General features: G+C 40.8%; 2 protein-coding genes and 2 long non-coding RNA genes across 6 annotated transcripts; 2 read left to right on the top strand and 2 right to left on the bottom strand.

Moving 5' to 3' along the window:
- Positions 1-569: 569 nt before the first annotated feature.
- On the bottom strand, positions 570-16,700 carry slc25a22a (solute carrier family 25 member 22a). 2 transcript variants are annotated; one of them, XM_032524216.1, is made up of 11 exons: positions 16,434-16,700; positions 9,176-9,362; positions 8,952-9,077; positions 8,752-8,807; positions 8,409-8,499; positions 6,157-6,211; positions 5,507-5,567; positions 5,126-5,270; positions 4,889-5,043; positions 4,727-4,802; positions 570-4,482 (listed from the first exon to the last, which is right to left on the bottom strand). In XM_032524216.1, exons 2-11 carry the CDS (start codon positions 9,193-9,195, stop codon positions 4,329-4,331), a joined length of 939 nt encoding a protein of 312 aa, XP_032380107.1. In that variant the 5' UTR covers positions 9,196-9,362; positions 16,434-16,700; the 3' UTR covers positions 570-4,328. The 2 variants fall into 2 exon arrangements, with proteins under 2 accessions (XP_032380107.1, XP_032380108.1); XM_032524217.1 differs by lacking the exon at positions 16,434-16,700 and adding an exon at positions 13,394-14,802.
- LOC116694493 (uncharacterized) lies at positions 15,746-18,988 on the top strand. The gene is made up of 3 exons (XR_004333188.1): positions 15,746-15,861; positions 18,296-18,419; positions 18,696-18,988. It is a non-coding gene; the product is annotated as an uncharacterized LOC116694493 (long non-coding RNA).
- On the bottom strand, positions 16,975-27,280 carry pidd1 (p53-induced death domain protein 1). 2 transcript variants are annotated; one of them, XR_004333187.1, is made up of 16 exons: positions 26,113-27,280; positions 25,481-25,894; positions 25,181-25,333; positions 25,001-25,052; positions 24,687-24,888; positions 23,797-23,946; positions 23,522-23,695; positions 23,292-23,439; positions 23,072-23,207; positions 21,613-21,763; positions 20,797-20,920; positions 20,522-20,637; positions 19,992-20,099; positions 19,512-19,708; positions 17,819-18,416; positions 16,975-17,126 (listed from the first exon to the last, which is right to left on the bottom strand). XR_004333187.1 is itself a non-coding variant. In XM_032524212.1 (15 exons), exons 1-15 carry the CDS (start codon positions 26,723-26,725, stop codon positions 18,182-18,184), a joined length of 2,973 nt encoding a protein of 990 aa, XP_032380103.1. In that variant the 5' UTR covers positions 26,726-27,280; the 3' UTR covers positions 17,469-18,181. The 2 variants fall into 2 exon arrangements, 1 of the variants encoding a protein (XP_032380103.1); XM_032524212.1 differs by lacking the exon at positions 16,975-17,126 and having other exon boundaries at positions 17,469-18,416.
- On the top strand, positions 21,396-23,637 carry LOC116694494 (uncharacterized). The gene is made up of 3 exons (XR_004333189.1): positions 21,396-21,451; positions 21,931-21,938; positions 23,626-23,637. It is a non-coding gene; the product is annotated as an uncharacterized LOC116694494 (long non-coding RNA).
- Positions 27,281-27,895: the final 615 nt, after the last annotated feature.

The following is a 27,895-nucleotide window of genomic DNA, read 5'->3' as shown; positions in this document are numbered from 1 at the left end:
TTTATAAACCCCAAACATCCAGTCAAATCCACACGAAAAGACACTTCCATGCAAATTTTTAACACAGAAACACCTTGTTTATCAAGTGAAACCACACAGATCACAGAGGCACATCTGTGTACAAGCAGCATCACAGCTGCAAGAGCTAGAAACTAGTATGAATGAGAATAGGATCCTGACAGAGAGCGAGATCGGAGCTCGTGATTTACTGCAACACACCACCCAAGCTTAGCATACACCTGTAGTACATAGCACTGCTTCTCACACTCTTCCCCACTCCCACCACAGCAGGACTACAGCTCTCCTGCAACCCCACACTGACACCTGGTGGCTAAATGAGGCAGCAAATCACCACAACACAAGTCTTGGTTACTCTTATGCCCTGAGGAGCCACAATGTCATCCTCACACTCTTCAAAATATTGCACTGCTGTTTGGCTTTCACCGCACTTTTACAGATAAAAACTGCATTTTGTATTCTGTCGGAGGACTACTGGACCTTGAAAGCAGATACATTGATGAGTGTAAAAAAGAAAAGGTGTAACCCATAGTACAGACTACATCAGGCAATTTCAGGACAGTCAGTTTATTGAACAGCAAATTGTGACAGGAAATATTTTGTTTTTGTTTTTTTTCAATTACATTGTCATAAATTTTTAGGACAAACTGTGTCATTCACTATACATATTCATAACCACCCTCTTTGCCACAGAGAGAGAGACTTTGTGGAAGGATAGTGGGGTGAGGGTCCTTGTTTAAAAGTGCTATAATGCACAATTCCTCTTGGAGGAAGACAACAGAGGCTGTGAAGAGACCCCGGAAGATCCCCACTTGCATCATACATTGTGTTTTTTTCTTTTAGTGTGTATCTATGTGTGGCTTCTACCTATTGCATATCAGTGAGCTGGTTCATGAATGTTTTCAGTGAATGTGTAAAGCACAAATCTTTAGATTAAAATGTAATAAACTCTTCACTATAATTATAATACATCTCATAATATCTAAGATACATTCTTATATCTGATTCATTTAGAATATGTAGGCAATATACATTTTGTGGATAACTGCTGATTGGTGACATAGTGGACACCATCTCTTATAAGTCGCCTCAGCCCTATGGATCAAGTTTTACAGACATAGATAAACTTACTTCCAAAACTGAAAAGTTCATCTCAATTGACATCTCCACTGCAATAAATCAGACTATAACTCATTCCTGTAAAAGCAGCACATGGATTTCCAAGGACTTTGTCTGAGTATATTCAAGGTGGGCCATGTGGTCTCTTGTGCCTAATAATCCTTTGTGCTTTCTTTGACTGTATACACTCTAAGTTATACATTTGGTGTTTTAGAACTCCTCAGCATTTACCTGCAGCCCCAGCTGTGGATGCTGGGGAGAGTAGATGACAGAGGAGTGTGACGGATAGAAGGGAAGAGGGGAGAGAGAATGGGTCTGACAATCACAGAGAAAAATACCGCAGTGTCACACTAACAACTACACATCAACTACAGCACTACACAATCAAACAGACACACACGCACATACATAACCAAATGCAGAAGGTCAGTGAAAATTCACAGCTCAGTGACTTGCACGTTTTCAAGATTCAAACAAAGAAACAGATTTTAAAAAATCTGAAAACAATGAGGTGGGTGGGGAAGTTAAAAAATCATAACAATAATCTCAACAACACAAACATAGGCATTATGATCACAATAACAGCATATATGAGATGAACTGGATCGGAATGTTGAAAAACTACAACAGTTATTTATAAAGACTAGCTCACACGAGTCAACTTTTTGCCATTTTCCTGTAGCTCAGCTGACATCTGTCAGCATGGCTGGAGGTGCCAGTCCATGTCTAGCAGTTGTGTTGTCCCTCCCTGGCCTATGGCTTTCAGTTAACACACTGACAAAGCTGAGATTCACTTGCATGTGATTCAGTAGGCACAGCCTTGGTCGATAGTGCCATCAATGTCATTTTGCAGCTACCTCATGAATGAAGCACCTTTCAAGAAGACAGATGTTAGAATTACAGTCTGATGTCAGCAGGCCCTTATTGGACTTGCCCAGGCTTTAATTCACTTTCAGAACTGTTTTAGTAGTGCCAGAGGTCATTCACTTAAAACTACATTTATACCATCATTATATAACGCTATGTTTGGTCCTGGTTGATAAAACTGTAGAAACAGGATGATAGGTTGACCCAACTTAACCAGGAGAAATGGCACCTCCAAAAAAACCATCCGACTGTAGATCTGCGCTAGTGTTTCCCTTTGCACACAGTAAAAAAACACCATCAATATGCTGCATTTAAGTTCAAATGATGCTTGTTGCACCAAAACATGGTTCTTCATTTGATATGTCCACACCATCATAACATAAAATCACAACAATATGGATTGAGGGGGGAGCTGGAGAGGTAGGTGTGCAAATAAGCCATCACAAATTAGAAATCAAACAATAAATCCTAAAACATAAAGTTTATATCATCTGCATATGTACAATATAGTTAAGGTGGAAACTTTGACACAGAAAAAACAACACATACAAATATATAATGCTATACTGCCTATAAGGATTATCGATAAATAGATCTCACTCCCACAAATGATAATACATTGAAAAGTTGCATTGCGTATCTACAGTGCAACAGTACAATTGAAAAGCTGCTTGAACAGTGGGAGCAAAGAAGGAATGTGATTGGATTACACACATCAAAGTCACCTTGATCTCCGGCGAGATAAACCAATGGCGGGGCTTCAGTGTTGTGATGCATAAACAAGATACGACGTGCTGCTTTCCCTAGCAGCATAAAGCAAACAAAACCTCTAAAGCAAACAAGCCGAGATGTTTGGTAAAAATCATAGAACACTGAAAACACATTGGTTTCATTTTTTGATAAAGAAAGGTTTATCATTAGCTCTTTGGGTCCTGCCACTGAACTCAAGTTTGGACAAATAATTTAAATTAAGTGTGAACTCATCTGTAAACAATAATAATTACGTCTGGATCTAAAGGGTTAGCACTGTCCCAGCTATGGTCTTAATGGTTCCACAATGAGGCCTCAGCATGCAATGTCTGACCATTTGTCAGCATTATTACTAAATATCTACTAATAATTAATTAAAATTGCTTTCAACCCATTTAGTGTTCATGGCTAAAGCTTTCATCTGAAATCACAATGAATCCCACAGGGAAGAAAACCACTGCCGCTCTGCTCTCTGTGGACTGAAAGTTTTAAAGCGCAGAGCACTTTTGGCCACAGTCCAATCAGTAATGTCACAGCAGGTGTTTTCCATCATCCCTCCAAGGCAAAACCTCTGCTGTGACATCACTGATTGGGGTGTGGCCACAACTACAACACGCTTGACAGTTTCGACCTACAGAAAGGAGCATAGAGGCAGTTTTAAAAAATTGTGTACATCTAGATTGGTCGTGCATAATGCCCAAATGTTGCACACTGTCTCTTCGGTCTAGAGTGTAACTGTGAAACAGGAGATATCTTTATCGCTGAGGCAAAACAATCGAACCATTGTGGTAGCACTAAATATCAGATGGAACCTGATCTACTTAAAAAGCCAAGGCAATCAAAGTCTTCTCGGAGCTGAATGGCTGAGTTCATTACAACCACTTACAGGAAGGGATGTGGCTTCTCAGGAAAGATCATAGGGAGTGAGCTGGTATCACATCAACACATTCCCTAGGTCTTTGTCTGAAACAGAGGCATACTGTATATGTTGCTCTATTTCTAAATATACTATCTTTTAAGACATAAGATCTGAATTCTTTGAATAGCATTTTAGTAAATATCTTCTTCTTCGAATGTTCTCAAATATCTTTCTAAGTAAAGTATGTGAATTTAATTTGGTAGTTACGGTGTGTCATTTTCAATAGATAACTTAGTCTCTTTCATTCAGAGACTAATGGAGTTGAAAATTAGTATAGTGTAGGGTTTGCACAAGTGCAGCAACTAAGGGCAGTACATGTACTTTGAAAATTCAACAATCATATTCAAAAATGCATTAAAATGCTGTAATTATAAAGCAATATTTCTTTAAACCTTTGACTGATATTTTGTGGCTTCATTTCCAGAGAGCTAGCTCAGCATGCCCACTGGATTGTTGTGTGCCACCATAGGCAGCTTGGCGAACAAAGGCTCCCTCCTACACTGGTTTCACATTCAACACAACAAATTTAAATAAAAAACAAAATGTAATGATCGGTCATGCCCTGACCCATATAGTATTTCTTTTAGAATGAGATGAATCCTCACGCAATTGGTATGATGCATTGTGGGAGGGAAAGGCAGAAAGTATGTGCTTCTTAGTTGTCTTTTTTAGGCAAGAAACTAAGGAGATATTCAGCCACACCCAGGAAGTAGATCACCTGGGCGATGCCAAACAGAGGTGCAATGACCAAGGCTCGACAGTAGGCCCCCTTCAGGAAAGCTGATGGACCCTCGTTACGCATGATTTTCCTAGAGAGCACATAAAAGCTAATTATTAAAATTGAAACATACAGCCAGCGTTAGTTATGTGCCAGTAGGTGTTGATGGTGTTTTATCTCTATTAAAATGTGTGTTTCTTGATAATCTTTTGCATTGTTAGTTGTTTCTGCTGTTTTCATTGTTTTTTTTGTAAAATGTGTGATAATGCACTTTAAATCCATTTTGACTTGACAATACACAGACACAGCAGTATGTAAAGACATAATGAGGTCACCTGATACAGTCAGTCACTCCACTGTACGTGTCTTCTGTGCTCCCTCGGTTCAGCGACTGCAGTCTAGTCTTTATCACTGCAACGCACAACGCTCAGTGAATATTTAACATCAACTAATGGTGCACACATTGCTGTAACAATGTTCACAGTCCCACTGCTCACCATCGACAGGGTTGACGGCAACAGCAGCTGTGCTTCCTGCAAGGCAGCCTGATATAAACGACACGTAGAAAGGAGCAGGACCATCTACGCCTCTTTTGCCCAGATTGTTCAGGTTGGCAAAAAGAGGGAAATAGATGATGGAGAAAGGAACATCCCTACAAAAAATACAGACAATCACAGTAAGTGTGTGAAGTTCATTGCAGTCGGTTGGTGAACTATTTGCCAGATCTGTTTTACCTGAGCAACGTGGCACCAAGGCCCTTATACAACCCGGCAATACCCTTTTCCCTAAATAATTCTCTGGTGAGCTGCATGGCTGTGGGGGACTTGGTCTCCACAGTCCCTGCTGCCAATGTCTCTGGCATCAGCTTCCTCTGAGCCTCTATGGAACATAAGAAACACAACATTATAACAGAAAAAGCATCTTATAAAGCTACTCGAAACACACAATGCTCAGAACCGTATGTGGGCAGACATTTTGATTTATGACAGTAAGAAGAAACCACACTAAACCTGTTGTAATCTATGACATGACCACATGAGGCCACTATGTCTCAATATTTTCTCCTACACTTCACTTTTTGCTAAAACAGCCATCTGGATTTAATTTCCTCTTACCAATTCGTCCAGCATCTTGGAGCTGGATTTTCAGCATCTCCATAGGAGTTGTGACAATAACCTGCAACAAAACAAAATAAAGGTGTCAGGTACAGTGTCAACAGAGGCACACTGTGAACAACGATTAATTAGTACTGAGTGTGTCAGGCAAAACATGTGTCCAGTGTAGAACTACTGGCATCCATTTGCTACACGTCAGCTCTACTGTGTAATCCACACAGTAGTAACTAGTTAACGTGATTAAGGGTGAGATGGCCATGTTCTCAAACGCAATCTTAATCCAAAATCTGCTACAGTTAATCTAATCCCGTTCCTTGGACTTGAAGCCTTTGGCCTCACTGACAAGAGGCATTTCCTTCTTGACTCGCTCACTCAGTGCACATGTCCAAGAACTCTAACAACATCTTATATGATCAGTCAAATCTAGCTGCCTGATAACAGGGGCAATCTACAGAGACAAACAGTAGTTTCTGCTACTACCTCCTCTCATTTATACATGCTCGTGGCTTCTTCTAGATGCAAGCAGTGATAAATGAGGCGATGGCTGAAGCCCAGTTGTGTTTATGTCAGATGACATTGGCAGTGCTAAAGGCAGCAGTAACAGATGGAGAACAGGAGGATGCAATTAAAGCAGCACCTCACTCACTCACCTGGCATGTACCTGCCCCGCACCCTGCCAGCATCTCTTTGAGCAGAGTGAGTTTTCTGAAAAAAAGAAAAAAAAGACCATGAAAAGCAAGATCAGGTAAAAGCAAGCACTAGACTGACAGTGTGAGAGCCAGACAACTTTATTTCTGCTGTCCTCGAAAGAGGAGTTGTCCGCACCTGCACTGGTGATGATAATCTTTGTCTTCTATATCAACATGTCAGGCACAAGGGCAGATTAATAATTCACAAGGTGAGAAGCTGGGCCAGACAAGTCAATCATTCATCAGCATGCATGTTTGTCACCATAGCGATGTAGATAGATGCCCCAGAAACCTTGAGGTTTTTCTCAGGGGACAATGGGTAGGGTGACTGACTTTAAGACTTTCTTTTTCTTTTCACTGGACATGAGTTTGATGACACTAAGAGGATATTCAACACGCTAGACACCACACACTTTGAGAGGACAGACTTTGACAATGAATGAGACAGAGTTTATAAGTGTTTGTGCTGCTACATATAAGTCAGTGTGCTGTGCTTTTCTTTGAAGATTAATCTATCTTCTCTTCTTGCAATCCCTAATAATACTAGTGATGATGGTAATTCAAGGGAAACATGACTGAACCATCCCAAATGCTAAATCAGTGGACTGCAGATCTAAAACCATTAGTCAACGAAAAATGACTGCAAAAAACTGATAATGCATTAATGTTTTTATTACCAAGCAAAAATGTTAGAAATTCTCAGCTTCCAGCTTCAGAAATATAATGATGTTTTGCTGCTTGTGTCTGGTATACTGTATATCATTGGAAAAAAAAAATTGTAGATGAATGGTTTAGAGTTTTAGACTGTTGGTTAGACAAAACAAGAATTCTGAAGATGTCACCTTGGGCTCTGGGAAATTATGAGGGATATTTTTATTTTACTGTTTTCTGAACCACACTTATCCTTAGTTACAACTGGGTCTGCACAATTATTTGCAATTTTATCGAAACTGCAATATGAACTAGTGCAATATCCCTATTTGGGGCAATCTTTAATTATATTAAAGGCAAAATATGTGTCAAACCGTTCTAAAATGAAATATTGTGGTGCTGCAGAGACTTCCCAGCCTACAAATTGTATCCTACAGACTAAAAAAAATCTTTGTTGGTAGAGATCCTCGCAAAAAACACACTTCGATCATTTTTTTTCAATGAAAATGAGACTAATGATACAAAAATGATCATTCCCTCCAAAATCATGAACCATATTGCAATCGCAATTGTCAGTCAAAATAATCGCAATTAGATCTTTTCCTAATATATCGTGCAGCCCTAGCTGCAGCCCCAGTGGCCTGCAGCACACTCATGACTTCGGTTTGACTTCTGTGGGTGAATGCAGATTTCGTTGTTTTGATGTGAAGCAGTAGTGCTTTTTGTTCAAACATACAGTGTAAGCTGTTGTCAAACACTCAGAAAAGGTGGTTGGTATGCAGAGAGCAAATACACTAATAAACTTACGCACACCTGCCTTCTTGGTGTGACAGCTTCTTTTACACTTCAGTATGTCACTTATGCTGTTTGGGTTATATTTGGATTTTAAAACACTTGTCCACACAAACATTGAGCTTTCTTTTTACTTTCTCTCTCTCTCAAGCATTGGCAACTATGTATACAGGGATAAAAAAGTACAAGAACAGCTTTTGGTTTAACTTTTAAACCAGATTGTGCCTTTTTTTTTTTGATATCACACATTGCACACTGACACCCTCACCCCCACATATCTTTCATGAACCGCTAAACTCAACTGTCACCACTACCTGGTTTTAACCCTCTGCTCATGTCCTAAACCATAGTCTGAATGTTGAGCTTCACTCTAAATCCGACTGTTCACCTTAAAATACCCCCTTGATAGAATATCCTTGTCTTTCTAATTTCCAGTGCCATTTTCTTTTCATTCAGGAAATTCCGACATACAGATGATGGTTGCTAATGTTTGGCATGTGGTACCACCATGTGCTAATTTTAACACAAGTTCAGAAAGGGCTTCTGTTGACACACATACAAGCAGTTCTGTATTTTTAAACCAGACAGTTGACAAACCACCGTGTAATACCTGATGCCTCAGAAGAGACAACAGAACGGTGAAAGATTAACTAGAGCCTCAGTAAGAATACAGACAGCTAATGTGTCCGGTAACATGTTAGTAAATACGCCAGTTAATCACATTGTGAGGAGTGTGTGTCAGTCAGCCTGTTAGCACTTTCATGCCTCACCCATCCTTTGAGAGGTGATGCCTGAAGAAGTCGTTGGCAGCCAATTTGATGGCTTTCTCTGGCGTGACTAGTGTTAAGTTCACTGCCGCTCCTGGGGGGGGGATAAAAAGGACAAAGAGCAAGAAAGAGAGAGAAGAAAAAGAGAAAACAAAGAAGGGTGAGAGAGAATGAGAGATAATTGCCAGAGAGACACAGATCCCTGTATTTGCTGTCTGTAGCCTCACTATGAAGCTGAAAGTAATCAGAACCCTTTGCTACCTAACATCTTTGTTGCTCTCATTGTTTATACTTCAGTGAGCTCACACATTTTTTTCACAAACATTACAAAACAATTAAAACTTACCTCGGTACATCCCAAAATACCCCTCTGACCGGATGGTCTTAATAAGGCAATCTGACCTGAAACACACAAACACAGTTGTGGTATGTTGGTTACCTAGGAATCTTATGACAAGCTGGGTGGTACTACTGATTAGCCCCGACTATAACCTAGCAATATGTTTATATATTCATATGCAAAAGTCAAATAGAGAAATATCATACATGCTGGTGTAAAGGCGAGATCCATTTTGCTGGTTTTGCAAGCGAGTTTTGGCCAGGTCAATGGGAAACACACAGGTCACTCCAATTAGGCCAGCGATCCCCCCATTGATCAATTTGGCAGGCAAACTGGACAAGAGACAAAAAAATGAAATACAAAAGGGTCAATAGATGAAAACAAGGCCAAAGTGCTGCTTTGTTTGTAGTCGTTCAACATTCCACCTTACCTGATCTGCTTGTCAGCCATTTATCTAAAGCCCTGTCTGGTCAAAGTGTCAATCTGTCTGTTAGCTAGTCACTCAGTGGTCGGTTTATTAGACTAGCGTGTTGCTGTCCAAGTGGGATTATGTAGCCTGATTGTGTCTTGTCCACTTGTCTCGCTTGCAGTTCTTGGTTGTTCAAGTTGGGGGATATCTGCAAAGAAACAGAAAATGTCACATTAAACACTTACAAAAAGCGTCTGTTAGCAGAAACGTTCCAACAAAATAGAGGATCAATACATTTCAAAAGTTAAAATGCAGTAATGTTTCACAAACATTACAACATAGACTTGCTTTTAGTAACATGCTGTTACGCCACCTAAAATAAACTGTCAAAACTAGTTTTATGTCCTAAAAATCAATATTAGTTGGTTAGAGCTGCAACTCATTTTGTTTTCATTATTTATTAATTGTTTGGTCTATAAAATGTCAAAAAAGTGAACATTGTCCATAAAAATTAACTAAAGCCTCAGGTAGAGTAAATAAATTGTATGTCTTGTTAATATGCAATCATTTGGCAGACATTTCTATCCAAAGGAATAAGAGCTAGAGGTATCAAAAATTCAAAGTGCAACCCTAAATAAACAGCTGAAAGCACTTCAGAGAGATGTGTGTGTGTGTGTGTGTGTGTGGTGTGTGTGTGTGTGTGTGTGTGTGTGTGGTGTGTGTGTGTGTGTGTGTGTTGTGTGTGTGTGGTGTGGTTTGTTTTAAGAAGTGAGATGTGAGATGAAGTGCTAGTATGGGGTGTCAAGCTGAAACCTAAAAAAATGGGTTCTCAAACTACAGCAAAAGATTGGCAGTAACCCATTGTAAAAAACATCAAATTACCAAGAAATTGCCTAAGCACTGACAGAGAGAATGTGTCCAACACTAAGCTGTTTAGATTTAAAAATAATTTTTTTCTGTCCATTTCAGCCTCCTGTTTATGCAAAAACGCTGGCTTGGTATTTTATTGTATAAGGGGATAGAAGGTTTTACAAAAGGTAATGTAAGCCTCCCAGCGAGGGTCGGGGGCTGTATGGCAGTAAGAAGAACTTTCTGACTCTCCTCCTAGGTACGCTGTGAAACAAACCAAATACAGCCCTCATGTGGGGTGGCAGGTCAGCAGTAGTAAGTCGTAGCCTGACTAACAACATACAGACAAAATGCTAACAGTATTGCTCTAGTTGGACAATGGAAACTAAACACAGTTGAATCTAGCGACTCACAATACACCACAGATGAATGTAAGAGCAGCCTCAACACATCAAATATAATCCAGCACAAGACACATTTCCATAGTTAACCACTGTGCAGCATAATTAGGCAACATTGTTGACAGCTCCTTAAAATAGAGCTTTAGAGATCAATATGGAGGGATTTCTTTGTGTAAAAACAAATTTCTCATCATTGGAACATGTAGATCGTGCGTGTCCTTGAACATTGGTGTTTTATGCATGAGCTCTCTCATCGTGGGACTCAATCCATACTGTACAGGGAAAGCTCTGTCCTCTGAGCAAACAGAGGAAATAAAAAAAGAGGAAATAGTGTATGTCTGATGTGACCTATATGCTCCATATTTTAGGTATAGAATGCCCTCAGTGTGAAAGGATGCTTCTCATTTCCCCTCTCATTCACTCCACCCCCTTCATTCACCAATCCCAACCTGCCTCTGCGTATGCAACCACCTCCTTCTCTCTCCTCCTCACCGGCCCTCCCCCATCATTTCCCTCAGTCACGAGTCATGACTCACAAACACAGCTTTTCCATCTCAGATCTTTGCTGACTTGTGAGTTTCTTTGTGACGTGCATCTTCACTCACACTAATATCACTAATTCCTCAGATTCAGAGAGATTGCGCAACATGGGTGGATGTTTAGGTTCCTGAAAACTGTTTCTGGTCATGAATGCAGCTGTTGTCTGGTGTATTTAGTTTGGATGGGGACTTGAGGTCCCCGCTGGCTGCTCCAGAGGTAGAGGAGGGAGGAGGAGACACGGTGTTTCAAAGCAGGTCAGCAAGCCGCCTCTCTGGTCCGTGTTGGCAGGCTGCCCTCTCTGCTTCACAACCCGTCCTCATTGACCTCACCATTTCCCCATCCAGCTGTGATATGGAGCCCACCTTTTAGCTTTAAGCCTGCTACTTTTGTTTCCCTATTTCCTTTTCACCGCCTTCCTCCTGAACTCCACAGTCAGCACACTGACTCTCTTCAAACAATAATCCACAGAAGAATATGTTCTGTTAGTAAAAGGACCGAGGAGAAAATGTATTGGTGGTGGAGAGCACTGCAGTCTTACATAAGTCACCTATCAAACTGACATCTCTTACAATCTCTATCAGGCTTTACTCATGCACTACAGTTCATCCACACCGCACAACTGTGTCTGCATCAGGACATTTACTTGACCCACAGTCATAGCTTGGTTGTACTGTCTTGTCATGACAATTGGAGTCTGTATGGAAACAACTAGCCTCAATGTGCAGAGTCCACAGGACAGTGGTATCATTCATCAACAGAATCTCCAAGGAATTCCTTTCTTTCTCACAGCAGGAAAAAATAAATAACCAATGGTCAGGTAATTGAAGAGTAAGTGGTGTTTCTTTCCTTTAAACCCAACATAGCCACATCAGTACACCACTTTAAAGGCTGCAAAGGATTGCAAGGTCATTTTTCTATTCACTACACTATTAAAGAGGAGAGTTACTGCAAGACAAAAAATATAAAAGAAATATTTGAAATGACTGAACACTTTTTTATCAAACACACAAGTTACTTATCTTCTCTCTTAAACACACACACGTGGTCACAAAGAGGTCAAATTTAGAATTTTCACCTCCAAAGCAGATAAGCATATAGCATATAGCAAGTAAACAATAGACAAGGTGATTTTGCTACTCTCCTGCCCTGAACCTTGAACTTAACAACTTATCTCAGCCAGTCATTGGACGCACTTGATGAAAGAGCTAGTGGAGAGTTCGGGCAGAGATTGAGACAGATAACAGCTCCCTTTTTGACCCTTGATCATCATTTCAAATTGAACAATGAGGCAATACACACTGCTCTACTGAAGGAGCATACTGAAACCCCATGTTGAACTTTGTCAGTAAAGTAGCAAGCAATCTTCTTTGCTAGAAGTTAGGCATTCCTAAAAAAAAAACATGTCAGTTAAACTTTTAAAGTACTTAATTACAAGTTCATAGACCAATGCTTATATAAAGTGAAATGCATTTAGGTATTGTGTGCAACGATCCAGTTCATGTAATCCGACAAAGGAGGGGCAGAGGGTGTATCAGCATACAGATTTACATATATAGTATTTATGAATGACACCACATGTTAGTATATGAAGTGCAATAATGTAATATACAAATGTTTCAAACACAGGGACAATAAATATAAATAGGATACTCGATTTCTCAAGTCAATGACTCACCTGAAAAGTGAGCTGATTAACATCTATTGAAGGTATTATTTAGGTGAGGTGGTAATATGTAGAAGAATACGATGAATAAAATATTCATAATACACGCTCTTAAATCTTTCTGGAATAGTTTCAATACAATTTAACAAGATCAAGGCCTTCCCATTCATGTTTGGAAAATTTAAACTTATACTGGGATGATAGCTGTAATAACTGGTAATGGTGACATTTCATGTAACCTTTTTCTACTTTAATTAATTTTCTAAAATGTTCGACCATTATAGGCATAGTTAAATATACGAAGTGAAGGAGGCATGTATCTACTCTGTTCAGAAAAGGAAGATAAGCTTTTCTTTCTAAAAAATACAAAATACAAAACTGTATAATGGAAGTGCTTAAAAAAGGTGAAATAACGGATCAGTCCTATTATAGTCTATATCGACGTTTAGGGGATTTCTTCAGTGCCGCCAGAAGATCCGCCGGATGTCCCTAATTTTCGGCTTTCTTTGTGTTGGTATTCTAAACTGGCAGGTAGGTACGGCAAAACGAGACTAGTCCTAGTATGAATAGGAAATTAGGTGGGTGGGTGCAAAGTACACATGTAGCTAGCTGCTTCGACTAATCTACTCTAAGGCATGTCTCAATCCCAAAAGACTTACAAAAAGATCAATATAAACCTGCATGATACTAAAAATCTGGAGACAAAGCGATGGCAGTTAATTTCCAATGCAAAACTCAATGCAAAATATATTCCTCTTATTCAAATCAACCAGAGAAAAAAATTACCTTATCCATTACAGGTTCATGGCGTCCAATGTGAAACAGAGCAAAGGTCTGGCTGACTAAATGACAATCAGTTTTGTTGAGTAATACGAGAGGAAGTGAGTGGCTACGCTACAGTGACATAGCACTGTGGTAGTCAGCACTCCTCTCATATTACTGTGGTTGGTAGAAAAGACAGTAAAAGAAATGGAAATCACAAGGACCCTTCCTCATTATCTCAGAGCAGGTTGTTGTTACGAGTCCATCTGTCTCACATGTACTGGTTTGATTAATGCACTGTGAGCTCTAAGCCAGCTGTACTGAAGATCTGTTTCAGATGTAAGTATGTTCCTGCAATCCTCTGTCAAACGTACTTCTCTGAGCTGCAAGAGCACAAAATCTAAGAATCTAGATCCCTATACACAACTCAATCTGTCCACTTTTACATCCCTTCTGGAGACACTATTTAATAATTGTGTATACATTTGTTGGAATACCGTATAAAAGTCTAACGCACAGCTATGTGCTGGTATTAAATGACTTACATCCAGCTTTATATTGCCCTTGTGTATATTTGTTGCTTCACTTAGTTCTAAAAGGATTGGGTTTGAAATAGTTGTCTGCACTGACGGCTGTATGTCTACTGTTCTTAACAACAAACCGGACGGCTGCTGTCGTGCTGTTAGCATGCTTTTTTTAAAATAATGGTTTATGAGATGCAGTCTATTTTCGGAAATCTACAGCACTGCGTGCGGAAACAAGGAATGAAAATCGTGGTGTCGCAGATAAATCTGATTACTATTCCCTCTTCCCTACAGCATCAGGATTATAAACCTAATTCCTATTCATGAAAGCTCTTGCAATCTCCATTTACAACCAATGGAGTGCGGGTTATGATCTGGGAACAGTAATGCATTTCCACTACAGGTGCTCTACATATTGCAGCCAATAAACCTGCAGTTATGCATTTTTGTAACCACCTGCTGTAGATCAGAAATCACAAGCTGGGTTAGACTTTCAAGAAGCACAAATGTCGCTTCAGTGCAGAGAGGTGGTGTAGTGTTTTGTCTCTGGTGGCCCAGTTTCTAAATTCACCTGGGGCATCTCCTCTGTTTTGCCTCCCTCTCAGCTTTCCTAGAGCCTTGATAGGAAAATAATGATACCCCTGTGAGTGGACTTTCCCGGGACAAAAAGCTAAATGCAGCATTGAAGCATCTGATTACAGATTGTAGATTACTGTAAGGCCTTGAATGGCCTGAACGAGTTTAACTGTCACCCACACAGCATCTTCCAACAGCACAGCTAAACTTCATTTCCATTCAGTGACCATGAAGAGTGAAATTTAGTTCTTGCCACTTGGATTTTAGCATACTTTTAGGAAATGCTATATGTGTGCAGTCCTGCATGCCGATAAAATTCATATTTAACCCAATGGTATGCTTCCACTGAATTACAGTAAAGTGATATGTTTAGCGTTGCAGTCAAAAATCAGATACAACAGTTCCATTGGAAAACAGAGGATGTCATCCTACACCCAAGAATGGCTCACCTCATCAATTATTTCAAGGCTGCAGGAGTGCTTTATTGCACTTCTTGGCCTCATCATGACCTAACCCAGAGATCTTCAACAGGGGGTCCATGACCCCTAGGGGGTCCTCAGAGTAACTGCAGGGGGGCCACCAAATTTTTGCCTTTTATAAGTTTCCAAGAAAATTAATATGTATTGACATGAATCCAACATCTATGATTAGTAGAGAAAAAACAAACACTGGTCATAAGCACACTGGCTTATAGGTAAGGTAGTCACTAAGATAGCCATCCACAGATATTAACACTAACACATGATTTAGAAACTCATGTCAACAATTCTTATTTTAATAGCTTAGTATTCTATGTCAAAATGTATTTGTTAAGGCTTTAGGCCATCCTACATGTTATTGTAGACCCAGTTTAATATACAACTTAATTTTTACACAATGTAATACATTATTTTGTGATGGGGGTCCCTGCTCCGTCTCACTTTCAGTTAAGGGGTTCTTGGCTTAAAAAATGTTGAAGACCCCTGACCTAAACAATACATTGAGGAAAAAGGTTGCTTATTAAAAAAAAAAAAAATGCATTACTGCTTGACATCTTGCTTAGCAGTAAATTTTCCCTTCTGTGAGAAGTTCAAGGTCTCAGCAGAGAGGAGGGGGTCACTAGAAATTATCTCTAACAGGCAAGAAACTCAGCATGAATAAGAACGGATTTAAATGATCTATCTTTCCCTCCTTGCATCCTCATCCGTCCTAAGAAGACACAGTATGTTTAGGTTTAGTTGTAGAGTCTGCCTGTCAGAGGTGATCAGAAGTGAGTAGCCTCACTTTTCTCTACCAATGAAAAAGGAGGTGGGTACAGTTTAAGTGGTTTACCCTCCACTACCAACACGATAATTACACTCTCACTACTGAGCGGAAGCCGCCGTGGTCCCTTGCAGGTCCGGGAGAAATTTGGTAACGTTGGTCTGGTTATTGTGTGGTGACACCCAAAAACCCCAAAAGCATACTAACATTTCCATAGAAACTGACAATGATATTAAAAAATCATTACACCTGTCACCAACGGCGGCTCCTCGGTTTTGGTAAAATATGACAAAACATATTGATCGGCATTTATTAACGACCCGAGAAAAACGTTACTTTTGTTATAATAACGTTAACAGTCATAACCGTTGTATATCTTACATTTTAACAGTCTATCGGCCCACCGTTTACGTTAGCTTCATATTTATACCCACCATATGTAACGTTGGAAAATATGCTAGGCTTGCCACATAACGGAAAATGATTTGCTCCGTCTCACAACGAAGCGGCAACACATAACGATAACGTTAGTCAATACTAGCAAGCTTTCCATCTCCATTTAAAAAAAAACACATGACATTAAACGTTAGTTTAATATGCCGCCTTCTCGTTATTCCCAGGTAAATGTATACGGCTTGAAGCCAATTCAAGACACATTTTCTGAAGAAGACACCCGCCGCGATTCACAACAAGACTTCCACTGGATCCTGTTATCTACATACCACACATAGATCCGTTTCCGTTCTCTCCTGGTGTGGTTGGAGTAGGAAATCAAAGCCTTTACACTCTGTATCTTTGGCTGACAGACCGACAATTGCTAACCTAACGTTACCGGTGTTACTAGCATTTGAGTCCAGTGGAGGGAGGTAGAGGAGGTGGGAGTGAGGGCAGGGAAGGAGGGGGGAGCTGGCGATGGAGTAGGACTCGGATACAAGAAACAGAAAGGGGATTCAAAAAGGGGTCCTCTAGTGGTATGTAGTAGAAGTACAGATATGTTTTATTTGCAATAGCTAAAGGTAGAGGGTGGGGGATGGGGGCGCAACGTCATCGTGACGATCTCAACCCCATGACCTTGAACACTAAAATAGAAAAATGGCTGTAGCGAAAATATTGGGGATGATGTGCAGCATGCAGCTAAAACAATGACTCAGCGTGAAGTTTAAAATACAACAGACAAATTTATTTACATAAGAGTTACCTAGAGATAAAAACAATTGTGGAAATTCATGCATACATTTTTTAGTCCTGAAATGTACTGTAACCAAAGGCACACGATGAAGAAGGTTACATAGCCATAAAACATGGACTCCTTTTGTAGTCCAGGCCTCCAGAGGCCAACAGCTCCCAGTGTTTGCTTTGCCTCTTAACTTTGTCACGGTCTTAACTTGGTCCCGAACAGGTAACATGTAACCTTTCTGCCAAGAAATGAAAATAAATAAATAATGAAATTGACTAAGAAATGTTTGCATAGTCAAACATCTGACTTACTTAGTTAAATTTATGAGATGCTAGGGGAAAAAAAAAAAATCTTTCTAAGCCATGCTTTTGACTTTTAGTGCATTCCATTTACCTCACAACTCAAATGACATCACAACTGAGATGACTGTATTCCAATAAAACAAGGCAGATCACTGTGAGGTTTGCTCTTTTCAGGTTAGCCATTGCTACCAATACCAGTTTAAACAACACATTAGGCTGTTTTTTGTGTGCATACAAACAGCTTAGCAACATGCTCACATATAGACGTTGGACAAGTCTTGTGTTTAAGACTGATTTAATGATACACAAATAAAAATGAAGTGCTAATAAACTGTATATTACTACAGCTTTCACTACTGTTGGATTTAAAGGTCGGCTCGCTCGGGGTACTGTGAGGTCTGACTTCCTAACCTGGAAATCAGACTTCAGAGGGAGTGTTTCCGCCTTTATACACAGAAATTCTGACTTCCGAATACAGATGGAATGCACCATTAATAGGCCAACTTTATTATGACATATTCAGTCAAAATGGTAATGAGTAATGTACTTACTTTGTAATTAGGACATACCAAGTTAAAAAATATTTGATAACAGATTGTGACTTAGAGATTAATAATTGTTTACTTACCATAGGTATTTTTTTGTTACATCATATATAATTTTTCATCATTGTTTTTCTTTTCCTGTCAGAAATGGGCTTCCACAGTGTTGTCTTACATAATGGGACAGTTTATATATAAATAAAAAAAAGGAAAGTGGAAAGTACCAGCCTCAGGCCATCATCTTCATGCAGTTCATCCATTTCCCCTGTCTTCTGTACGTCTTCTGAAAGGTGTAGCCAGCTGTTAACTGGCTACCATGATTGTGTTAAGATAGATTTTTTGTACTCCAGGACAGTTGTTTAGACAGCAGGATGAGATGATGGGGGCACATTGTAAACAAACAGGTTACTCAAGTGTAAGTCAGCCATCTGCACCCAGTGTGGGTTCATCTACTGCTGTGATTCACAGAGGGAAGAGCTCTCTGCTTCCAGGCCCACTCTCCTTAGTGACTCAGAGTACTTTCTCCTTCCTATATTGACAATGTCCTCGATCTCATCTGCAAGGTCTCTCCTGCCGCTCTCGATCATAGCAGCCACCAGCCTCGACGCTGCTCCTGGTCCTGCATTCCTCTGTCCCCGGGCCCATTGGAACAGCATGTCCAGCACCAAGGCTCCCAGGTTGTCCCTGGTTAGGAGAGCAGAAATTATGAAAAAGATTTTACATCGGCTACACTTTAGTACATTCATGTGTGGTATTAGAATCTCCATGCAGTTTGAAAATGAACTATGTATAAACTATTAGGTTTTGGCTATGCATCATCTGTTTCCAAAGGACAACATCTATTGGACAACTTACAACAAATACACATATCGATAAAGTGACATGTGAATGAATTACAATTTTAAAACCTCTACACAACATGTATGTATGATTTTACATATTGCATTTTTTTCACTCCTCCAGGATGTGTCACTAGAGGTTTTTTTTAGCATGGGGAGCAGTGGGAGGGACAGATGAGCATCAGTCTGTATGTAATCTCCTGCAGTGTCCCAGATGGCTTAGTGATGGCTGACAGTGCAGATTAAAACAATCAAAATCCTCTACCATTTCTCTCCCACTGCAGTATTCCTTCACTCACATTACATCTCTCCAATTCCCTCTTGTTCTCTTAGAGGCTTTGGTTGTGCTAACACGCGTTTGTGAACGCACTGGTTACGTCATTCACTCATGTAGAGATGCTTTAAACAGAAAATGTACATTTTTATCTAAATCTCTTGTAGGTTTAACACAAATCTAGACTAAACAGGTCGGGTTGATATGGAATTTTGATTATTTTCCCAATATATTTGAGCTCTGTTTTCATATTAATGTGTAACTTACTTCTTAAACTGGAAACACACACTTTTTTTACTGGGCAAAATGCTATAAGATACAGTTCAAATGCAAACATTTTATACTTGCCCTGATGAAGGCCTCAATGGCCAAAACGCATTTTAATGATTTAGCCAAGAAATATAATACAGGCTTTTTAAACTTTACCCTCCTTTACTTTACTTTTTTTTTTAGTTAGTTCCCTAATAAACCAGATTTCTGAATTTGTAGTGTGACATGTTGACAGTACCTTGGCCTTAAAATGAACATAACTGCACTGAAATTTGATATCAAAACGACATATGTAGGTACATATACAATGGCTTGTAAATACAATTCCCAAATCAGTAATTATTGAGTTCAGTTAAGGAGTTTTGGCTGAACATGATGCAGTTAGGCCCATTCTACCTGTACTTGAACTGGATGCGGTCCAACTCCTGGTAGCTTAAGCCAAGATTGATGCCAATTACACGCCAGTCTTGTCCTATCTGAAGTGAGATGGACAGCAGGTTGGCTTCTGTCAGGTAGCCACTCTCAGGGTCACCCAGGTTCAGAGGGGGATACTGAAGCTCTTCCATAATGAAATTATTTTCTGAGTTTAGAGCCTATGAAAAAAACAGAGAGGAGACAATATGTGCAGTGTTTCCCTCAGGTTATATTGTAGGTAGCCGCTAACATTATTTTGTTGCTTTATTTGGAAGAAATAAGCATCTAGTTTAGATGCTAAATAATCATGTGCAGATATTTTTTTTTTCTATTTACGGATATTCTAATATAAGTATGAGACAAAATGCACAACAGGTTCATACCAATTCATATACTATCCAGAAATGCAAAACATATCCATGTTATCATATGTAATAAGAAAAAACTGTCACTTAAACTGACAGGAAGTCTTAGTGGTAAAGTTGCCAGCCACTGGCTGTCAGGTCCTTTCCTCTTTCTCGCCACTTCCTCTGGTAGATTGCTGGGAATCTCCCCTCTATAAAAAGACACCTGTAACACAGGTAAAAAAACTAATTTTCAAGATGTTGCCCAAACCTGTGCCTGTGAAACTGACCTAGTGAGGCGTACTGGTGTCATATTGTGTGTCTGGAAAAGTGCAGAAAGTGTTGGTGAAGTGCTATTTTGAATCTGAAAATAAAATGTAATAGCGTGGCTGTTTATGTAGTTCTGGTAAGTCAGAGCGTTTGAGAGTATGAGTGCAGTGCAATGGTGAGACCACTTTGAAAGATTACTGTGGATCTTGAAAGCTCGATTATATAGTCGATTATATTGGTTCAGTAATTTCCTTAGTGGTAAGAGACCAGATTGGAAGACAGAGAACACATATGTGTGCAAACAGAAAAACCAGCAGACATCATTATATCCAGTCACTGCACTCTCACTCTCTCTTAAATATGATGTTTGTCTCTTACTTGTCCCCTCACTGGCCCCTTCTGACCCTGAGCTGGACAGATGTACACTTCCTTCAGATTCTTCAGGCTGGAGTAAAACTCAAAACACAGTCTTCCCTCCACACAATCTGGTCTTTCTAGAGAGAAAAAAACAGGAAAATATAGTCTCAAGAAGACTTCTTACACATAGTTGTTTCAAGACAGTCATTCCACAAGAGCACATCATAAGACACTGGAATGAAAGGGAAGAAACATTTTTGTTTATTAAAGATAGAGCCTCCTAGAGGAATTCTAACCTGTGCTGACATCTAAGCCCCTTTCAAAGCCAGCAAAGAACTGCTCTCCTTCCAGCAGGTCACACAGGTCTGAAGGCTGAGGTCCGTCATATTGCTCTGACAAAGACTGCACTCTGCTTTCCACCTGGCCAGGAAGCATCACAATAACTGTTCAACATTTATGCATAACTGTTTTGATGTCAGATTAAATCCGTTCGACTCACACAGTGTTGAGTCTGAGAGACGAGGACTGTTATAAGGATAATAATGTATATCTATTAAACTACACAGTTAAAGAAGTACTTTAACGCTGGAAACAGGGTTTCTGAGACTTGGCCAAAGAAAACAGAGAAAAAGGGGCTGTGGTATTCCCTTTTGCTTAAAATGTAAAAAACTAACTAAAACTACCAGAATGCACTGTGCCACAGCAAACCAATAAATGCGACCACTGATGGGTGGTGTAATGCGAGCATGTCACAGAATTAATATAGCGGCCACCATTTAACAAACGATTAAAACATTTTAACAGCAGAAATAGGCAATGGATTAACAGAATCTTGGATTATATTTGATCAGCGCTATATAGTTTTACTGTTTCATCTGAGTTTGGTGAGGGGCGGCTTACTCTCTTGATCCGGTTCTATACTCTTTGTGTCGGTATGCAGAAGTACAATCTGTAGTAGAATGTAGAATGACGCTTGTGAGTAAGTAGATGTGGGCGCTGGTAAGATAAAGGAAATTTCACCATATGTCATTTACACGTACTACCAACATTGTTATGACACAAAGTTGGTTGAAAATGGGCAAAGTATCTCTTTAAAGCACAGAATTACCAACCTTGGTAGCAGGTAAACACTGTAGCATTACTTGTGAAGGATCAGTCTTCCTCTGGAGGACGAGGAACTGGACTCTAAACTGTTTTAGCCTTTGATAGACCTTCCTGACCACCCCACTAACACAGCGCGTAGTGGTGTACCAAAGCCAGTACCTGTGATGGCACACACAAAGCTGTGTTAATACAATGTAAATATATACACTCACCGGCCACTTTATTAGGTACCCCATGCTAGTAATGGGTTGGACCCCCTTTTGCCTTCAGAACTGCCTCAATTCTTCGTAGCATAGATTCAACAAGGTGCTGGAAGCATTCCTCAGGGAGTTTGGTCCATATTGACATGATGGCATCACACAGTTGCCGCAGATTTGTCGGCTGCACATCCATGATGCGAATCTCCCGTTCCACCACATCCCAAAGATGCTCTATTGGATTGAGATCTGGTGACTGTGGAGGCCATTTGAGTACAGCCAACTCATTGTCATGTTCAAGAAACCAGTCTGTGATGATTCCAGCTTTATGACATGGCGCATTATCCTGCTGAAAGTAGCCATCAGAAGTTGGGTACATTATGGTCATAAAGGGATGGACATGGTCAGCAACAATACTCAGGTAGGCTGTGGCGTTGCAACGATGCTCAATTGGTACCAAGGGGCCCAAAGAGTGCCAAGAAATATTCCCCACACCATGACACCACCACCACCAGCCTGAACCGTTGATACAAGGCAGGATGGATCCATGCTTTCATGTTGTAGACGCCAAATTCTGACCCTACCATCCGACTGTCGCAGCAGAAATCGAGACTCATCAGACCAGGCAACGTTTTTCCAATCTTCTATTGTCCAATTTCGATGAGCTTGTGCAAATTGTAGTCTCAGTTTCCTGTTCTTAGCTGAAAGGAGTGGCACCCGATGTGGTCTTCTGCTGCTGTAGCCCATCTGCCTCAAAGTTCGACGTACTGTGCGTTCAGAGATGCTCTTCTGCCCACCTTGGTTGTAACGGGTGGTTATTTGAGCCACTGTTGCCCTTCTATCAGCTCGAACCAGTCTGGCCATTCTCCTCTGACCTCTGGCATCAACAAGGCATTTCCGCCCACAGAACTGCCGCTCACTGGATGTTTTTTCTTTTTCGGACCATTCTCTGTAAACCCTAGAGATGGTTGTGCGTGAAAATCCCAGTAGATTAGCAGTTTCTGAAATACTCAGACCAGCCCTTCTGGCACCAACAATCATGCCATGTTCAAAGTCACTCAAATCACCTTTCTTCCCCATACTGATGCTCGGTTTGAACTGTAGGAGATTCTCTTGACCATGTCTACATGCCTAAATGCACTGAGTTGCCGCCATGTGATTGGCTGCTTAGAAATTAAGTGTTAACGAGCAGTTGGACAGGTGTACCAAATAAAGTGGCCGGTGAGTGTAAATCAAACATACATTATGAGACTATTATATTAAAACTTACCAGGAGAAATGTGTTATGTAGAAAATTGCATACAAATGGGTGATGGAGAGAGACACTTGCGATGTGATGTCAGTCCAGGTTTGGGCAGTGGGGTCTCCATGTAGCAGATGCAAACAGGACATATCGATTGTATGGCCTGCAGAAGCATTAGACGTGTTAATACATGCAAATACCGGTACATACGGTTATAAACAAGTATGAGCATGAAGGCATGTTGTACCTGTGACTCCAGCTGGCAAAGGTACCTGAACTTTAATAGGCTGCAGGAAATGTATGCTGGGGGTCTGGGAGAGGCAGAGAAGGGGGCTAACTCTGGCCTGAGGATCACCACACAGTGCCTGTACCTCTGACACACACACCTGCAGCACCTACAGAAAGACAGGCAAACTAAAGCCTTGCAAACCACAAATTGACATAAATTTTAATATAATGGAGTGCTGCCTAGCCTACCTGTAAGGTTATAGTGCGAGACTGCACAGTGGCGTCTGGAGGGAAGTGGAGCTTAACTCCAGGGTCAGCGCTGGATACCAGCAGGGCTCCAGCTGGTGTAACAGAGCAACTGTCCTTTACTGGACTGGACACTGCGATAAACCAGGAGAACTGGCTCACAGAGCAGCAAGCCAGCTACAAGTACACCAACACTAATATTACAATTTGTACTACCAAGGAAAAAAGCACTGCACAACTGTAATTAAATTATTTATTTATCTATTTTTAGACTTTACCCTGGCTGGACGTCCACCAGGGTGGCTGCTATGGCTCTCGCTTCCTCTCCTCAGAACAGTGGGCAGAGTGCTCCATGCGTGTCCGTCAAATCTCTGCACCACCACCTGTCTTCTTTTTGACCGATGATATGGCACACACACCTCCACAGGCTGTAAAGATTTCAAAGTTGAAGCACATTTTTGTCAGGCAAGTGTAGTAAAGAAAACCGGTGGAAAAACACAAAAGATTAGATGTATATTTTCACAATGCTAATTTAAAGACATAGTCAAGCAATTTAGAACTGTACTTCCAGAAAACTGAGGGACATCTGAAGCACAGATGTAATGATTGGATCAGAATATGTGCAGCAGGTTGAGATATCTCAACAAATCAATAGACTTTTAGTCCCTATAAAATAGTGGAGCAGCAATGACATCACCCATTGGTATATTGAGCGCCATTTTGAAGCCTTTCAGTTGGCAATTTGGACATCATCATCTTGGTTTTTTGAAACCGGATGTAACGATTTTTGACAAGAGGGTGTAGATAGGGAGGATGACATGCAGCGTTGTTTTATGGTTGCAATGGCACTTTGCTAAGCTAACTGCTAAAGTGGAAAAGTTGCTGATTTTTAACCTTTCTGAAAGGAGTCATCCAGTGGAGATTGGACATGGACCTCTGGGTACTGGCACCTGTCTCTAAACCCAAACTTATATGCATTGGATGACATCACTATGACTGAATCAAGGTTATCTTTTTCAGGCTTGTCAAAGCCCTTCCAGAGCCGCTGACAACATTATACAACAGTTTTAGAGAGTAATACCAAAAATGAGAAGCAAACTGATCTTCATGTACAAAATCTGTGAAATGTCTCAATGACAGTGTTACATAGAAAAATTAAGTTCAGTACCTTTAGAAATGTAATTCCATGAGGACAAAGTTCCAGTGGACGACTCAGCAAGATGTCATGCTCTTCCAGCCACACCCACTTTCTTTCTGGCCTTTTCTCAGCCCACTTCAGCCTTGTGGTTGTCACCAGGCACCCCGGGGGGAACAGCAGCTCAGCCCCCCCTGGGAGAAACACATGACACCCAGTGGACGAAACAAAGAAACTAAGGAGCAAAAGAAGCATGGCATCTTTAATCTTAATCTAGTCAAATTGTCTTAATTGACACTATTAATACAGATTGAGAAGTAATTTCCTTGCTGAGATTGACACTGTACCTGTGCTCATTAAATCCAAGGTGCAACTCTTGAATTTTCGTTTCTGCTTGATCTGGTAAGACAACAGAGATGCAACAGAGTGAATACCTTGACAACAAATGTTAACACCATCTCTAATTACCATTTTATTAATCTATTAGTTAGCACAGATCAATTTAAAGCCATGTTTTATCTGCTCACCAGATGTAGGAGGGAGAGGAGGAGGGATTGAGGGTTGTCCCAAAGGATTGTCACGCACATCTATTTTCAGTAGAGGCAGTTTGTTTAGGCAAAGTGGGATCAGGCGGAGTTCATTGCTGTAGATGGCAAGCTCCCTGAGAGCGAGGAGGCAGCCTGGGCAACAAAGAAGACAACATTAATACCTTTTTTCATTGCTGTGTTCATGAATATAACTTACATTTAAAAAAAAAAAAAATTGAATTCCAGTTTATCACTGTACTGGTCTTTCCCTGAAACACCCACTCACCCTTACATTCTTACCCATGCTCTCTGGGAGCTGCTTCAGTTTGTTGTGGGACAATTCCAGCTTAACAAGCTCCTCCAAAGAACCAATTTCATCAGGCAGCTGTTGAAGGAGGTTATGTGAAATATCCAGTGTCTGTAGTGCGTTCAGCTGACCCAGACTTGGGGGAAGAACGACCAGCTTGTTCCCCAGGAGGGAGAGGTAGGTCAGAGAGGACAGCCGGCCTATATCAGGAGGCAAAGCTGAGAGGTGGTTGTGACAGAGGAGCAAAGAGGACAGCACAGGCAAGCTGAGAAGGCAGGATGGCAGACAGGAGAGCTGGTTGAAGGAGAGATCCAGGTGCACCAGGTGAGAAAGGTAGGACACAGATGCAGGCAAAGTGGTGAGCAGGCCAGACAGTGGGTCACCTTGTGAGTCATAAAAACAGTGTCCTTGAAGTAGAGAGAAAAGTGAAGTTAGAAGCAGAAAGCAAAGCAAGGAAAACGACAAAGAGTGACATCCATATAATAATGTATTAACACAGTACTTACTGTTTTGTATCTACTTTTGTATTTAGGAACCAAGAAAACAATGAAACAAGGTGAATTAAGCCATTTAATGGCTATACTAACAAGCAGCTGATACCACAGGAAATTAATCGGAAATGTACCCCGAACAGCGAGTGAACGCAGCTCTGTCAGATGGGGTAGGACATCCAGTGCACCATCCAGGCCTGGTTTATCCTCAGAGCCCAGTCTCAGGTACTGTATGCCCCTTAGCTGCGCTGGGATAGACCCCCAAAGAAGAGGCAGTGCAGCTGCTCCTCCCTGGTACACATCCAGAGTTAGCCTTGTATCAGTCAACACATCAGGGAGCTCCACAGAGGAAGGCAAGGGTGGTGTCAGAGACAAGACAGAGGAAGATGAGGATGAGGATGAAGAACAAATGGCCGTGAAGCTGGTGGGAGACACAGAGGGTACATCCCTCTCTGGCTCAACAACTGTTGCTTGACCTTCCGACATCACACCACTTGATACCGTTAGTCCAGTCTCCCTATCTGATTTCTTCTTATCCTGGTACACAAGTTCTCTGCAGAGCCTCAGCGCTAAAATGTCGGTAGAAGGGTCTGGTACTCCACCTGTGGATGTTGTCTTTGATGGGTTACATGCAGGTGTCATTTCCACTTCTTCATCCTCCGACCTGCCTGCCTTCACAATCCAAACGGCTGCCTGGTCTCCATCCTCTTCATCAGTAGCTGCCCCTTCGTCGCTGCTTCTCTCCATTGAAGACACTGTTATAACACTAGACAGCTAACTAGCCATCAGATCCCTACTAGTCCAATATTGGTCCGAGGTTTTCCTTCTGTATGATGTTTCTGTAACATTACTCTTCATGGTACTATTAGATTGTAAGTTCATTAAAGTCAAATAGAGCTAAATGACCGCCGTGAAAAACAAGGAATATTTACTGAACATGGTTGTTGAGTGTTAAAAGTTTACGTTACAGTAATGTTAGCTATTAGCTAGCTAACCACTGTTAACGTGAATGTTAGCTAAGCAACATAACATAGCGGATGCTTTCTTATCTTCCTGCCCGTTTCTAATGTTACTACTTAGCTACTTATGTAGTGTCATTTACTAAATATTGTGTAACATTTGTCCCCGGGTTAGCTATCTTATTATTTAATGGATAGTTTATCTGCAGTCTCTCGACCATCGCTCTGCTTTCTTACTTCCTGATGTGCGAATGTTTTTAAAGAAAGGGTTTGCGTCACCGTTGCTCGTTCGTTTTTCTGTACATTGTCCACCGACGGCCGACGGGAAGAGTCTAACCATCTGTATCGTTCTAACGAGTAAAGAGTCCCGCCTCTCCAGTTGTCTAGGTATGCAAAACCAAGCGCCTTGTTGCAGGCACCGCCAAAGTTTCAACTCAGGGCGGGACGGTTGTGTCAACGTGTGCACTCGCTGTCTGTCAGTGCCTGTCATGGTGCCTGCTTGGCCAGCCAGCGGCGCTGTTTGGTTTGCTCTACTTCGGTATTTGGTTATTGTGGCATTGTGGTGGACATGTACATGGTGCTCAAAATTTACCCTGCCCATGCTTTAAATTGACTAAAAAGAGGGAAAAAAAAAATCAATGTTTTGGGAAAACTATTTTAATACCTTAATTAAAAAAGAGTAAAAACCAACCTTTAAGGACCCAATTTTTTTTTGTGAATGAAAAACGTATTTTAATAAATAAAAGTTCTTATTTAAAATACAGGGGCATAAGTATACATACCCCTATGTTAAATTTCCCCTAAAGGCAGGGAGATTTTTATTATTAAGGCCAGTTTATTTCCTGGATTCAGGATTTTGCATCCTGATAAAATTCCCTTGGCCTTTAAAATTAAAAAAGCCCCACATCATCACATACTCTCACCATGCTTAGAGATAGGCATGGTTTTATTTCAGTTA

The sequence above is a fragment of the Etheostoma spectabile genome, chromosome 8 (assembly GCF_008692095.1).
Source record: "Etheostoma spectabile isolate EspeVRDwgs_2016 chromosome 8, UIUC_Espe_1.0, whole genome shotgun sequence".
NCBI classification, from domain to species: domain Eukaryota; kingdom Metazoa; phylum Chordata; class Actinopteri; order Perciformes; family Percidae; genus Etheostoma; species Etheostoma spectabile.
The sequence above is the reverse complement of the archived record's forward strand: the minus strand, read 5'-3'. Positions and strand labels throughout refer to the sequence as shown.